General features: G+C 35.1%; 1 protein-coding gene across 1 annotated transcript in view; it reads left to right on the top strand.

Annotated features, from left to right (window-relative positions):
* The window catches only part of LOC100374204 (enhancer of polycomb homolog 1-like), a 72,231-nt gene that overhangs the window by 48,705 nt on the left and 8,323 nt on the right, over window positions 1-15,203 (top strand). Inside the window, exons 5-11 of the mRNA XM_002741805.4 lie at window positions 618-874; window positions 1,301-1,439; window positions 1,967-2,119; window positions 3,534-3,620; window positions 7,148-7,296; window positions 7,476-7,598; window positions 7,997-8,412. Coding sequence (XP_002741851.1) covers window positions 618-874; window positions 1,301-1,439; window positions 1,967-2,119; window positions 3,534-3,620; window positions 7,148-7,296; window positions 7,476-7,598; window positions 7,997-8,412 — 1,324 coding nt within the window. The remainder of the gene's footprint in view (window positions 1-617; window positions 875-1,300; window positions 1,440-1,966; window positions 2,120-3,533; window positions 3,621-7,147; window positions 7,297-7,475; window positions 7,599-7,996; window positions 8,413-15,203) is intronic.

Below are 15,203 nucleotides of genomic sequence, written 5' to 3'. Positions count from 1 at the left end.
CCATTTTGTTCCAAGTCATAACACATGATCAACCTGTGTATAAAGACCACATGTCTTATGTGGACCACACCCTTTGCCTTTGCCATTTTGTTCCAAGTCATAACACATGATCAACCTGTGTATAAAGACCACATGTCTTATGTGGACCACACCCTTTGCCTTTGCCATTTTGTTCCAAGTCATAACACATGATCAACCTGTGTATAAAGACCACATGTCTTATGTGGACCACACCCTTTGCCTTTGCCATTTTGTTCCAAGTCATAACACATGATCAACCTGTGTATAAAGACCACATGTCTTATGTGGACCACACCCTTTGCCTTTGCCATTTTGTTCCAAGTCATAACACATGATCAACCTGTGTATAAAGACCACATGTCTTGTGTGGACCACACCCTTTGCCTTTGCCATTTTGTTTATAAAACAATTTTTGATTTCTCAAGCCAAACTTAAATGTTTTTGTTGCAATAGTACAATTTCATTATTTACTGAACAAATATTATGTAAAATTTGGTTTATCTATATTCCTTTCTTTCTTGTTTAATATTATATACATAGATACACTAAAGTAAAAGAAGTGACATTCTTACACTGGTTATTTATTATCTCTACAGGGTCATACTTTAATACCGTCAGTTAAACAAGAAAAAAGAGATGGTTCAACAAGTAACAATCCTTACGTCGCATTCCGGCGGCGGACGGAAAAAATGCAAACAAGGAAGAATAGGAAGAATGATGAAGCATCGTATGAGAAGATGTTAAAACTTAGAAGAGATCTCAATAGAGCAGTTACATTATTGGAAATGGTGAAAAGAAGAGAAAAAAATAAAAGAGAGGGGCTTCATCTCACTGTAGAGGTTTTTGAAAAAAGGTACTATAAAATACTTTATTTTCCCTGAACACATGATTCACTGAAAATGAAATCCAGTCATTATTCCTTTTTTTTTCCTCCTATATTTCACATTCAGCTAATCAAAAATCTGTGAAAATAATTTTTCATTTTGGGCAAATTTGTTCAACCTCACTAAGTTAATGCATGTGTTGTTCCATGTACCAATGGGAATTGTAAATAGATACTATCTGCATATATAAATGATAACATTTGCAAAGTGCAAATAAATTTCCGTAATATTCTGGACATTGTTTTATGTAAATGGTCAAATAGTTTATAGGTATAGGTGATAGGGTTGATGTGTTTCTACTACAGCAGAAATGATTATGTATTCTTGTAATAGAGTTGGCACAGTACAGTTCATCTTGTGTTATCTAAATGCAGCCATTTATATTATCTTATCAGGTTTGCAGTAGGAGACTATAGTGGTCAGTTATTAGCTGAATGTGAAGCTCTTCGAAACCAAAGACCTTCTTACTCTCTACCAACAATGAATGGTAGTCAATATATGAGGCACCATGAATCATGGGCAAGTAAAGTAGCGGTAAGTTGTAAACACACTAACATGTGTCATCACATTGTGGTGCTTGGTGTGAATTACAGTATGACAACGCATGCTGAAAGAGTATATGTAAATGAACAGTGCGATTTTATCACAGATATGAAAATTCAATAACAATAATTATTTGCACGGTGCAATAACAATGATTCATTAATTAATTTTAAGAAAAATAATATTTCTACTGATTTGAAGCTACCAGTTGTGATAAAAAGGTTATCCAGTGATATATTTTATTTGTAGAGTTGGTTGATACTTGTGTCATAAACTGTATTATTTTTTGTTTGTGGATAATACGGATGTCAACCCATGATTATCTCATATTAACACTGCCATGTATTGTGTAAAAATTTGAAATTCAAGTTTAAAATCAAATCATATTTTTGGCAGAAGGTTCGGTCCACACCTGACAAATCAACAAATCTTTAGTACCCCATTATAAATGAAATATATCACGAATATCTTGAACTGATGAACTTCTCTAATATTCTGGTGGTTATCGTTCATTGCAGGAAGAAGGTGGGGCCAGGAAAAAAAGAAAATATGAGAAACGGAAACACAAAGCTCAGAATCAAGCCAAACAGACTAGTAGTATGGTTCCTTCTTATAATGATTTGGAGTCACATTATCCAGATCTCACATCAGAAGAAGAACCCCTTTCACCAGTAAGTAAAACATAAGAATGCATGAACACGCATAATTATTAAAACATTCCACAATAGAACATGTATAAATGCATAGGGAGAAAGCTAATTACCAAATATTATTTACTATTATATTTATTGGTCAAATTTATCAGTTCAATCAACATTTATTTATTAGTCCCCATTTGGACGAAGTCAGAAAAAGGGGACTTATAATTTGGTCTCCATGCGTCTGTCTGTGCGTCCATCTGTCCGAAGTCATATTTCAGAATCCTTTGGACAGATTCTATTCATTCTTTGCATGTGCCTAGTACTTTATGTGGGACATTTGCACATGCAGTGGTTTAGTGATTTGATTCAAAATGGCCGACTGGCAGCTATCTTGTTTTTTGAAAATGTTGTATTTTGGACATGCTTTGTCAATTTTCATTAAAACTTAGTACATAGATTATACATGTTATGATACATGTCCATGACAATTTTGATCGCAATTGGATAAAAGATGGCAGACTGACAGCCATCTTGTTTTTTTTAAATGTGGTATCTTGGACATGCATTGTCAGTTTTCATTCAAATTTGGCACATACTTTATACATGTCACTTTGTTTCATAATCAGATCAAACATGGCCGAATAATGGCCGTTTTTATTTTTGGCCATATTACTATATTTCCGTCACCCATGTATCATTTTCCTTGATATTTAGCATGTTATAAATGGATACATGTACATGTCAATTCAATTTGAAATTTGATCAAATATGGCCGACTGTTTAAAATGTGATAACTTGGACATGCTTTCACTTGTGATCTACGTTTTTCTTTGCTATGTCTTAAACCGGAGGGGTCATCACGCAACATGTGTTCGAATTTGATGTAAATAAACAATCTGTTGTATACGCCACTTTGGACTCAAGTTTCAAGGACACGCTCGCGACAACCCCTCCACTTTAATATGACGAGCACAAAGAGAACTTTCAAAAATAAAATTTTCAATGACTTGTTTACTACAAAATAGAAAATATTTATTGTCGGGGCGGACATCCAGGCATTTTCACCACCTGGCAACCATCATGTTTTCAACAAAGGCCGAAAACTCTCAAAAAACTGTTCTTTTGCGATAGTAGTTGAGACTCCCCTGAATAAGGGTAACAAGATTAGCCCTACATGTACATCATATAGAAATTTGGTTGCTCAGGACTACTTCCAAGTTCAGTTTGTGCTGTTTCCTGGCCTTTAGCTGTTTTCTGTGAGGTAGCTCCGCCCCCGAGAATAGAGACAAGTGCAGAATTTGTTTTTAAATTTCTTGCATGACAATTCTGTCTGTAACGTTTGGAGTAATGTTTTGAAGTCAACCCAGACAAGCGTTGTTTGTAACAATGAACTGTAAGATGCACTCAGTTCTAAATATAAGTTTTTCATTGTTTATTTCATCAGGTGCAATCTCCGTCAGACCATGAAGATGAAAATGATCCTGATGGTCACTTTGCTTTTAGAAGGAAAAAAGGTTGTAATTATTATGCGGTAAGTAGCTTTTGAATTGTCCATCTATCTGGACTTGTGTTGCTGTAGCAGGAAAACCTTGATTTAGTGCATCTTCCAGTCTACAACCCAAGAGCACATGTTGAATCCCTGGGAATGATGGCTGGTCTTTGATCCAAGAAAATTAGGGACTAGTCTGTAATCATTCAACTTGAGTGTGCTTGGTGTTTGTAAGAATGACGCCTAGCATAAGAATATTAAGCATAGCTACCAAAGTGGAGGTCAATATACAGTTCTAATTACCAAAAGACGTATTTATTGACTGCTGACCGAAACTGAATATTGACCGATACTGAGGTAACTGTATGTTTTATTATACAAAATAAATTAAAGCGTGGTGGTCGTCGTGCAGCACGTGTTCGAATTTCATGTAAATAAACAATGTACTTTACACGCGTTGTATACGTCGCTATGAGTCCCATATCGAACAGGACGCGGCGCGAAGACTGCCACCCTTTAACTCAATTTAAGGTAGAGATGCAGTTTATTTGGCTTGCTTTTTAATTGAGTAATTAGACAATGAAGATGGTATTATATGTCCAACATGTTATATATTTTCTGAAAGCTTATTATACAAACTTTGTAAAACTTGTCTTTATTTTAAATATCCAGAATGCGTTTTTGATTTTGGGTCAAAAATATGCTTTTTTGGACAAAAGTGGTTTAAAAAAAATTAGCTTAAAAACGTCAAGTCCGTTTGTGGGTAAAATTACATCACTGGATACCTTGGTATACTACTAATTCAAATGCGTCCACTCATCTCTCTAACGGCTTTCAAAGTCGCACAGCATGACCTCAAAGTTCACTCTTTTCAATTTTTTCATAATTTATATATCCATGTTAATTGCGAACTTATTTTTGTTCCACTCGCCGTAATAAACTGTCCGGACACATTTTGAAGGGGGAACACCTTGTCAATAATGTGTGAAAATTTCGAGGCAAATGGCCAAAGCGTCTATCAGCTATTTTAATTTAAAACCCAAGAATTCACCAAAAATAGAAGACTAGAAAAAGGCTAATTTGCATATTTGCACGTTAAACCGGGAATTACTGCTTTGTCATACTTTGTCATACTTTCTAGACTATTGAAATTGAAAGTTAACGTATAGACATAGACATTTTATGTAAAATCGTTGGACCAGAACAACTGCTCTTGAATATATAAATCAGAAACACGTCATTTATACCAGTGTTTTGATGCTAAACAGTGTGCTCATTAGTTTAAAAAAAATGGAATGTCCGACAAACTGACGTAAACTAACCCATTTTTCACGAGAAGAGCAAAGGTCGTTACCGAATTGCAGGCTAAAAAACTCAAAAATCAAAACAAAATCATCAATCAGTAAGTATTATGACAAGGAAAACAAAACATCAGACGCGGAGAAGCGGTCAGCGCGTCAAAAGAGTTGTTAATGTATCAAGTTACCTCTCTCTGTGATTTATTTTTCATTGAAATTATTTGGTTGTTTTCAATTAATTTTAGCGTACCTCTGCAATTTATTTTAGCATTGTCAGTTGTTTGCTTCATTGAATTAAACGGAGTTCGTCCGGTTGCAAACAAAACTGTCTCGCACCACCTAGCAAAACTTGCGAATGATCGAAGTACAGGTACCCATTGGACAAAAGATACACGAAAGTTTGTATCTCCCCGACCCAGTGCAATATATCCGGTTAGAATCAAAGCTCACGTGTCCCTTATTCAAATAATTCAGATTCTGCCGTAAATTCGGGATGGGATTTAGAAAAAAATAAAATAGGACTTTTAAGGTGTATTTTGGAGTCATTTTCGGACATTTCAATCATTCCTGATGCCTAAGATAGAGTCTAAGTTTTACCATGGAACTATAAACCCCAGGAAGAACAACCACTTTGTTTCCTTTGAACTATGATATTTGCCGCGATGTCGAATGTTTGTTTTGACTGTTTATTTCGTTGCATTAAAAAATAAGCCGATTTACGCAAATGAACGTTTATCTCCGATTATCGGTCATTTTCGGAGTCAATCGGGCGACTTCGGGAGATCATGTGATCAAGTTGTTTCGGTTATAGCATAAAAAACAATGGTGCCAAGACAAAAATACTGATAAATGAGTGACATTCAACGGGGGAAAAAAAAACACATTGCCACTTCTGGCGATCGAAGGGAAACACGGAATAAGTCGGGATATCTCGACAACAAACAGCATACGAAACCCCATGTTTCGCAAACTTTCGCAACCTTAGTTTTTCGAGGGTTGAAAAAAACAAGAAGTAATCTAAAAACGACATTGAAAATTATGAAAACTCGCTAAAACTCCGACCCGTTGCATGATTTCCGGTACACTGAAGGTCACCCTGCAGACCGACTTGTTTGCGCATGCGTAGTGAACGAAATATTTTACTGCGCAGATATGAAATTTTTTTTTCAAGTTTTCCGTTTCCAGCAAAGCGGTTGACAAGGGCATATCGGCGGCAACTAACATGGAGTATGATTAATGTTGTGGAAACAAAAGAGAAGGCACTGTAAGATAAACTAAGACAAAGGTTTTTTTAATCCTCTTAGTTTCGTTGTTCTTCCTGGGGTTTATAGTTCCATGGTTTTACCGTAGTCATTGACGCCTATTCAAGAGTATGATGTTTATTGTGACTAGCGTGAATGGGTAAGCTTCGTTTCGACAATGAGCTGTTATCACTGTAAACAATGTTAAATTATTCTTCACATGCTCAGTTTATTTTTTGAGAACAATTATTTAAAAATAAAATCTCTCAGTCAATCAGAAACTCTGATTCACGCCTTCAGGGAAAGTCACGTTTGGACGCTCACATCGATTTTGTTTTTCGTTCGGCGGGCTGATGCCTTCAGTGTAGCTTTTGCCTCTTCCGACATAGAAATCATCTGAATCTTCTTTCTACCTCTTTCTTTTCACACCACGCATAATGTAATGATAAAAATTAGGAAAAAACGCTGATGTTTGGTTTGCTAGCAAGCTATAACTGATTTGGGAATAATTGCACATGCGCGTGAATTGAATGAACTATGACCCGTACAATCTCGATTTGCATATTGTCAATCAAATGCCCTGTTATTTGATTACTCATGCAAATTAGGCAATTGGACATAAACATTGCCACGTGTGAGTGTTTTTTATTTTTAACCAGAAAAAAAACAGCAATTTTAACGGTGTTCCAATAAGAATTCATTGGTCAAATTTTCACAGAATGTTCTTTAGATAAAAATCTATATAAAAAACGAAAAAAACTATTTTTGATTGAAATTCACAAATAAACTGCATCTCTACCTTTGTAAACAACTACTAAATCGAGGTCAATGGATTTTCATCGCTGACTCAGTCAATGAGTTTTATTGACCACCACGTGTCCACGTTCTGACAACCATGTGACTGCGTTCTGACCAATCAATGTGACACATGAAGTATAATTACAAGTTATCACTATTTTGTTATTTTAATATAATTTGTAAGTTAGTCTGAACTGTTTCTGATGGTGTTCATTTGTCTTTTTTTCCACAGCCGCGCATAGAACAGTTGGGTAATTGGCCATGGTGTAGTCGAGAAGAGGGCGGCTGGGCAGATACAAGATTTCGCTTTACATGCACTTCTCTCAGGAGACCCCATCGATGTATAGGCTTTGCGAGGCGGAGAGTAGGTAGAGGTGGAAGGTAATACTTGTTGCTTGATTCATAATTAAATTCAACTAAAACATCTGACATTTAACTCTGCTGCTGTCAGTCTATGAACTTTCTACATTATTTTGGGTGATTCTGTTTTATATGCCATCATGTGCCTAAAGTGCTTTGTATTCTTGGCTCTTTTAAAACTGAATTATTTTTTATTTCAGAGTTTTACTAGATAGGGCGTACACACAAATGGATGAATATCTTCATCATCGCGACAATTCCTCATCACTGCCAAATGGTCTTCCTCTTAATGAAATACTTAGAGAAATCAAGGAACAAAGATTGTGAGTAGTTTAAATAATCTATTCACACCAACAATGAGCACTATATTCAGATCTATTGATCACTGTGTGTCTTTATTCTAGACTCAATCTATATGGTCAATGTTCTTAGAAAATGGTTGTCTGACTGAAAACACAGGAGTGTAAAAGTGATGTTTTAATATATGAAAATTGTGTATGATCCTGAAAGGGATAGATCTCGTTATAAACGAGAGCTCCACAAGAATTTTTTTAGCACCTGAAATAGTTCTCTCATGTTCGTTGTACCAAATGCTCTGTTCACATAGGTCTGAATGGAACATGATTTGAAAAAGTAAAGCATTGAAATCATGGCCGTCATTTTTGTCATAAGTTTATCTATTGAGCATATTTGTCCTGATTTATTGGTTGTTTCTTTGTAGGTTACACTTTAGACCAAGAACGCCGGAAAGGACTGATGAGTCACATAACTCCTTAACTGTGCCTGTCTCCTCTTCCTCGTCAGCATGTGCCAGCTTATCGCAGGAAGCTACAGGATTTAATGCAGAACAATTTCAAACGCACCAAGAACAATTAGTGCAAATGCAAAAACAACAACAACTTGAACAATTGAAACAAGAGAAATTAATACCGGACTCCTCAGTCAATTTAGGAGCATCGTTCTGTTCTCAGCCGACCTCAAAGTTTACGTTAGATTCAGCTACAGCCCATTTTGCAGTTTCAGCTTTAATCAACACAGATCAGTGCCCAAGTTTAGTTCAGCCCGTGGGTACTGCACGGACGATCAATCCAGGACATAGTATTCATAATAGTGCTGTATATGAACCAACACCAAAAGGTGAGATGAACCTAGGGAATACACCTGCTGTATTTCACTGTGATTTGACCAATGGGTTAAACCGACTGATTAGTTGCTAATCAGTTAATTGGTGAAATCTGATTGAAGTACTGCAGGTGTTGTTTCTGGTTGCATCCTTATCTTTTTTGCAAATGCTACATGGATTATGCTTGGAATTATCACACCAAAGAGTAAGTGTGGTCATCACATCACACTGGGCTTGTTTTAGGAGTCCTGTTTCTACATTTCTGAATCAAGGAAACTAATGGAGTTGCTGATACCTGCCTGAATATGAGTGATACTTTGTGAAATACATGTATGGAATGGAGCTTGCTGAATCACTATGTGTGCCTGTTGGAATATCCTCTGCAACTATATTACCATATAGTTTATTTTTCTTATTGAATATTCTTGAATACGCATTAGTTATTACCAATGAAGCTCGCAGAAAACCTGTGAAGTTTGGTCTACTACGTCTTAGTTTATGCGAGTACTTAGTGAGATGTTTCCTGTAGTAGATTTGTTATCTTAAATCATTACCTACACCTAATTTTTTCCACGGAAGCTAGCCGAGAGGAATTACCTGTCTATTGTTCCTGTCTACTATGTGTAGTCTATGAGAGGGGTTAGTGAGTTACATAAGCTGTCTATAATGCCATAGTATACTTGCCATTCTGCATATCATGGTGATTATGTATTTGTTGTCAATGAAAGTATAGCAGAGACAAATACCAATCTAGTATGTCTGCAGTTAACACAATCATCTATATTCTCAGTATGTACTATTAATTTCTGTTGAAAGTAGTCCTGTCAGATTCAATGCTTTTGTTAGTATAAACTTTCTTCCCCAGTATTTAAATGCACCTCATTCACAACCAAGACTGGACAAGTCTATTTTTCCAGTTATATAATATATTGTATATATACATTGATATATATATACGAAGTCCGAAAACGGGGGCTTATAATTCGGTCTCCATCCGTCCGTCCGTCCGGAGTCATATCTCAGAATCCCTTGGACTGATTCCGTTCATTCTTTGCATGTGCCTAGTACTTTATGTAGGACATATGCACATGCAGTGGTTTAGCGATTTAATTCAAAATGGCCGACTGGTAGCCATCTTGTTTTTTGAAAATGTTGTATTTTGGACATGCTTTGTCAGTTTTCATTAAAACTTGGTACATAAATTATACATGTTAGGATACATGTCCATGACGATTTATTTCACAATTGGATCAAAGATGGCCGACCGGCAGCCATCTTGTTTTTTTGAAAATGTTGTATTTTGGACATGCTTTGTCAGTTTTCATTCAAATTTAGTACATAGATCATACATGTTAGAATACATGTCCCCGACTGTCCGTGAGTTCCTGAATCTGTCTGTCCGTCCGTCCGTGTGTCAGTCTGTCCAGAGTCATATTTCAGAATCCTGTGGACCGATTCCGTTCATTCTTTGCATGTGCCTAGTACTTTATGTGGGACATATGCACATGGAGTGGTTTAGCAATTTTATTCAAAATGGCCAACTGGCAGCCATCTTGTTTTTTGAAAATGTTGTATTTTGGACATGCTTTGTCAGTTGTCATTTATTTAAACTTGGTACATAGATTATATACACGAATATATACGATTTATTTCGCAATTGGATCAAAGATGGTCGACTGGCAGGCATCTTTTTAGCTCCGCTGTCGACTTTGTCGAGCAGAGCTTATCATATGAGTGATTGTCCGTCGGCGTCCGTGTCAATGTTTTACTTTTTCGACTTCTTCTTGAAAACTACAAGCCTGAATGCTTTGATACTTGGTGTGTATGTACCTGGGGTAGATCTCTCTTAGATTTGTTCATTTCATGATGATATCTTCAATTCTCTAATTTTTGTGAATATTTTTGTAATTTTTGGTAAAAAGTGATATTTTTGACTTCTTGTTAAAAACCGCAAGTCCGATTGCTTTGATATTACATATATAGGTACTACATGTGAATCTCTCTCAGATTTGTTCATTTTGTAATATCTTTATTTCTCTAATTTTGGTGAATATTTTTGTCATTTTTGGTAAAAAGTGATATTTTCGACTTCTTGTTAAAAATCTCAAGTCTAATTGCTTTGATATTACATATATAGGTACTACATGTGGACCACTCTCAAATTTGTTCATTTCATGATGATATCTTTAATTTTCTAATTTTGGTGAATATTTTTGTCATTTTTGGTAAAAAGTGTTATTTTCTTCTTGTTAAAAACCACAATCATTTATGGTTAAAAATTATATTTTTGAATTCTTGTTGAAAACAGCAAGTCCCATTGCATTGATACTATGCATATTGTTCATTTTCTAATGATATCTTCTGTTCTTTAATTGAAATGTGCATTGCTAACAGCGGAGCTATCTCAGCCGACAGGCTGCTTGTTATTAGTTATTTATAATATCCTAGGCCATGCATTTATCATAATCTATAGTCCCAATCTGCTATGGTCATAATTCCAGTCTATTAACATATTAATATATAGCCCAACACCACTATTATCATAATCATATTTAGCCCTTGTCTACCTTTATCATAATATAGTCAGCCATTAATATAATCTATAGTCTCGGCCTACTGTGAATAAAATCATCTAAAGTCCTAAGCTGCTCATCATAAATTATCTGTAGCCCGGTCTACCATCATCATAATCTATAGCTGGCCTGCTATTTGTATCTAGTGTTTGTCTATTATCATAACAACCTGTAACCCCAGTCTATCATCATCTAAATGTATATGCATGTCCTATTATCATGTATAGCCCTAATCTACAATTATAATAATTGTCTATATCCCAAGTCTACTATTATCATAGCCACTCGCTCTACTACATTTAGTGCTGGTCAACTATCAATGAAACATCTATAGCCCTGGTTTACTATTATCATAATCATATATACCGTAGTCCTAATCTGCTACCATCATGATTCATAGTCCCAGTCATTATCATAATCTATAATTACCAGTCTACTATTGAGGTTATCTAGTCTGTCTACTATCAGTAAATCATCTATCCAGGTCTACTGTTTTTATAATCATCTATAGTCATTTTCAACTACATGTATTAATAAAATATCTATAATAGTGTTCTACTATTACTTATTCATCTATGTTCCTAGTCTCTTATCATAATTATCTATCATCCTGGACAACTATAATGAATCTACTACATGTATAATCATCTATGTCGCTGTGCTATTATTATTAGTGTAACCATCTAGTGCCCATCTACTATTACATGTATGTAAATGTGTCGAAATGGGCGTAGTGCGAGTGGTTAGTGCTAGTAGCACTAATCCGAAAAAGTACTAGATCTAGTGCGAAAATGGCGCTAGATCTAGCGCTACAATGGCACTAGATCTAGTGCTAAAATGTGCACAGTGCGAGTGGCATTGTTATCGCATTGTCAACGACGTCGAATAATAGAAATGACATCAACAACCACTTTCATATGCAAATTACAAACAGTATAAAACATCGGCAATATGCGGGAGATGTCCATAATAATACTGTTTTTATATAATACCAGATTCTGCCGTAAATTCGCCCATCCGAAAAATCGCCCTGAGGATTTCACGGCTGATGGGCGCTTATTTGGGGTTTCAAAATTTCAAAAAATTATTATCAAATATTTTGGGGGACATTTTCATTGTATCCAACTACACAGACTTTCTACGCCATCTGTTGGGCCACCCAAGACGATAGAAACTATTGCAGAATTAACAATAATTAATAATTCTTGCTGAATTAAAAAGTACACCACCTGAAATGTCATTACAGTGTCGCCCAGTGTAATTTTTCAAATACATTTGTTTTTATTTTATTGGTAACAAAAGTATATTTTAAACAACGTTTCTAATAAAAACCATGGAAGGTAACAAACACAACTGCATTGCGTAGCAGCAAGCGATCCCGGCAAGCGATCACAGATGCTCAATCCGGACATGCACGTTTCATAAACGTTGATTATTACTCAGTAGTGATTATAATAACGCACAAAAAATATCGATGCGGCAGGGTATCCGCCATATTTCTCTTGCATGAGTTGAGCTAATAGGTCAAATCGCTAATTAACCAATCAAAATGCTGGATGATGCCGACGCGTTCAAATCACCATAGCTCATTTAAATATGTTAATGTTATTGAACGCAACGCGGAAGAGATTTGCCGATGTTGTACGCTCTTTTGGCTTGGATTTTTTTTAAATAAAAAAATAGATGTTTTCAAAGATGAACTTAGCATAAGAAGAATAATTTAACATTGTTTACATTGATAACAGCTCTTTGTCCAAACGGAGCTTACGCTTGTCACAATAAATACGCTCTTGAATAAAAACTTAAATAGACCTCAGACTTGTATTACTAGTCTGAGAATAGACTGATTTAGGCGACAGGAACGATTGAAATGTCCGATAAATTACGACAAAATATTTAAAAAAATAAATTTAAAAACTGACGAAAAATCGCCCTAGACGATTTCTTGGTCCCATTTTTTTTAACGCGGCCATACACTGGATTTGTTTAGCTGGGAAGGGTTAAAATACGTATTTCACAACCGGAAATTCAACAGACGAACTTGTCACATGTTTTAATTATTAGCAACTGTAACAAGAACAAGATTTCGAGAGTCTACAACAAAAAATCCTAAGGGCTCCTAAAAAATATTATTGCAGAGAAAGTGTCTAGACATATATAATATGGCCACGTTAAAAAATCAAAAAATCGGTGAGGTTACATCATATTCCGTTAGTTCCTCCATGATACAATGTAACAACAGAATTGCGTGAATATGTATATGCCCATTCACAGGTCGCAGCACACACAAAATCCACCGAGCTTTACAGGGACCCGGGACTTAGACTAGGAGTATACCATTTTTTTTAGTTCACATAAGGCATCATAATTTCATTTTCGAAGATCTATTTTCATGTGGCAAGTGTGGCACCAACCAGAAATAAAACGGCACATCAGCGATTTAAAAAAAATCAACGCTGAATTCCACCATTTACATAAAGTTTCCATTCGCCAAAGTTGAAAACACAAACTTCCCCACAATACCATTTCATACAGTATATCTATTCACAATTTTTAAAAATTGCGACGTTCGACCTGCAGTTTCACTGTTTCAGCTAGTTTCCCAGCCGATCGTGTTGTTCCAAAGGTCTATTACGACAAACGTGGACAATGACATTCTCAATTTTCCCACGGTAGCACATTTCCAATGAATGAAAGATACAACAATTGTACGTAAATATTAATTTATTTTCAGAGAATTAGGGATATCTTGACGCAATTGACAAGGCGATATCAATGCCACTCGCACTATGTACATTTTAGCACTAGATCTAGTGCCATATTAGCACTAGATCTCGTAGTTTTTCGGATTAGTGGTACTAGCACTAACCACTCGCACTATGTCCATTTCGAACATTTACATACCTCGCTATTATTATAATAATCTCCTGTATCTCTGTTCTACTATTATAATAATCACCTGTATCCCTGTTCTACTATCATAATAATCACCTGTATCCCTGTTCTACTATCATAATATTTATCTATATCCATGTTCTACTATTATAATAATCATCTATATCCCTGTTCTACTATTGTCATAATTATCTATATCCCTGTTCTACTATTATCATAATAATTTATAGCCCTGGTCTACTATTATCATAATAATCTATAGCCATGATCTACTATTATCATAATAATCTATAGCCATGATCTACTATTATCATAATAATCTATAGCCCTGGTCTACTATTATCATAATAATCTATAGCCCTGGTCTACTATTATCATAATAATCTATAGCCATGGTCTACTATTATCATAATAATCTATAGCCCTGGTTTACTATTATCATAATAATCTATAGCCCTGGTTTACTATTATCATAATAATCTATAGTCCTGGTTTACTATTATCATAATAATCTATAGCCCTGGTCTACTATTATCATAATCTATAGCCCTGGTCTACTATTATCATAATAATCTATATTCCTGGTCTACTATTATCATAATAATCTATATTCCTGGTCTACTATTATCATAATAATCTATAGCCCTGGTCTACTATTATCATAATAATCTATAGCCATGGTCTACTATTATCATAATAATCTATAGCCATGGTCTACTATTATCATAATAATCTATGACCCTGTTCTACTATTATAATAATCTAACGCCCTGGTTTACTATTATAATAATCTATAGCCATGGTCTACTATTGTCATAATAATCTATAGCCATGGTCTACTATTATCATAATAATCTATAGCCCTTGTCTACTATTATCATAATAATCTATAGCCCGGGTCTACTATTTATAATAATCTATAGCCCTGGTTTACTATTACCATAATAATCTATAGCCCTGGTTTACTATTATCATAATAATCTATAGCCATGGTCTACTATTATCATAATAATATATGACCCTGTTCTACTATTATAATAATCTATAGCCCTGGTTTACTATTATAATAATCTATAGCCATGGTCTACTATTGTCATAATAATCTATAGCCATGGTCTACTATTATCATAATAATCTATAGCCCTTGTCTACTATTATCATAATAATCTATAGCCCGGGTCTACTATTATCATAATAATCTATAGCCCTGGTCTACTATTTATAATAATCTATAGCCCTGGTTTACTATTACCATAATAATCTATAGCCCTGGTTTACTATTATCATAATAATCTATAGCCCTGGTCTACTATTATCATAATAATCTATAGCCCTGG

Source organism: Saccoglossus kowalevskii, chromosome 21 (assembly GCF_978046115.1).
Source record: "Saccoglossus kowalevskii chromosome 21, keSacKowa6.1, whole genome shotgun sequence".
Classification (NCBI taxonomy): Eukaryota; Metazoa; Hemichordata; class Enteropneusta; family Harrimaniidae; genus Saccoglossus; species Saccoglossus kowalevskii.
Note: the sequence above shows the minus strand (reverse complement) of the source record. Positions and strands in the feature narration are given on the sequence as shown.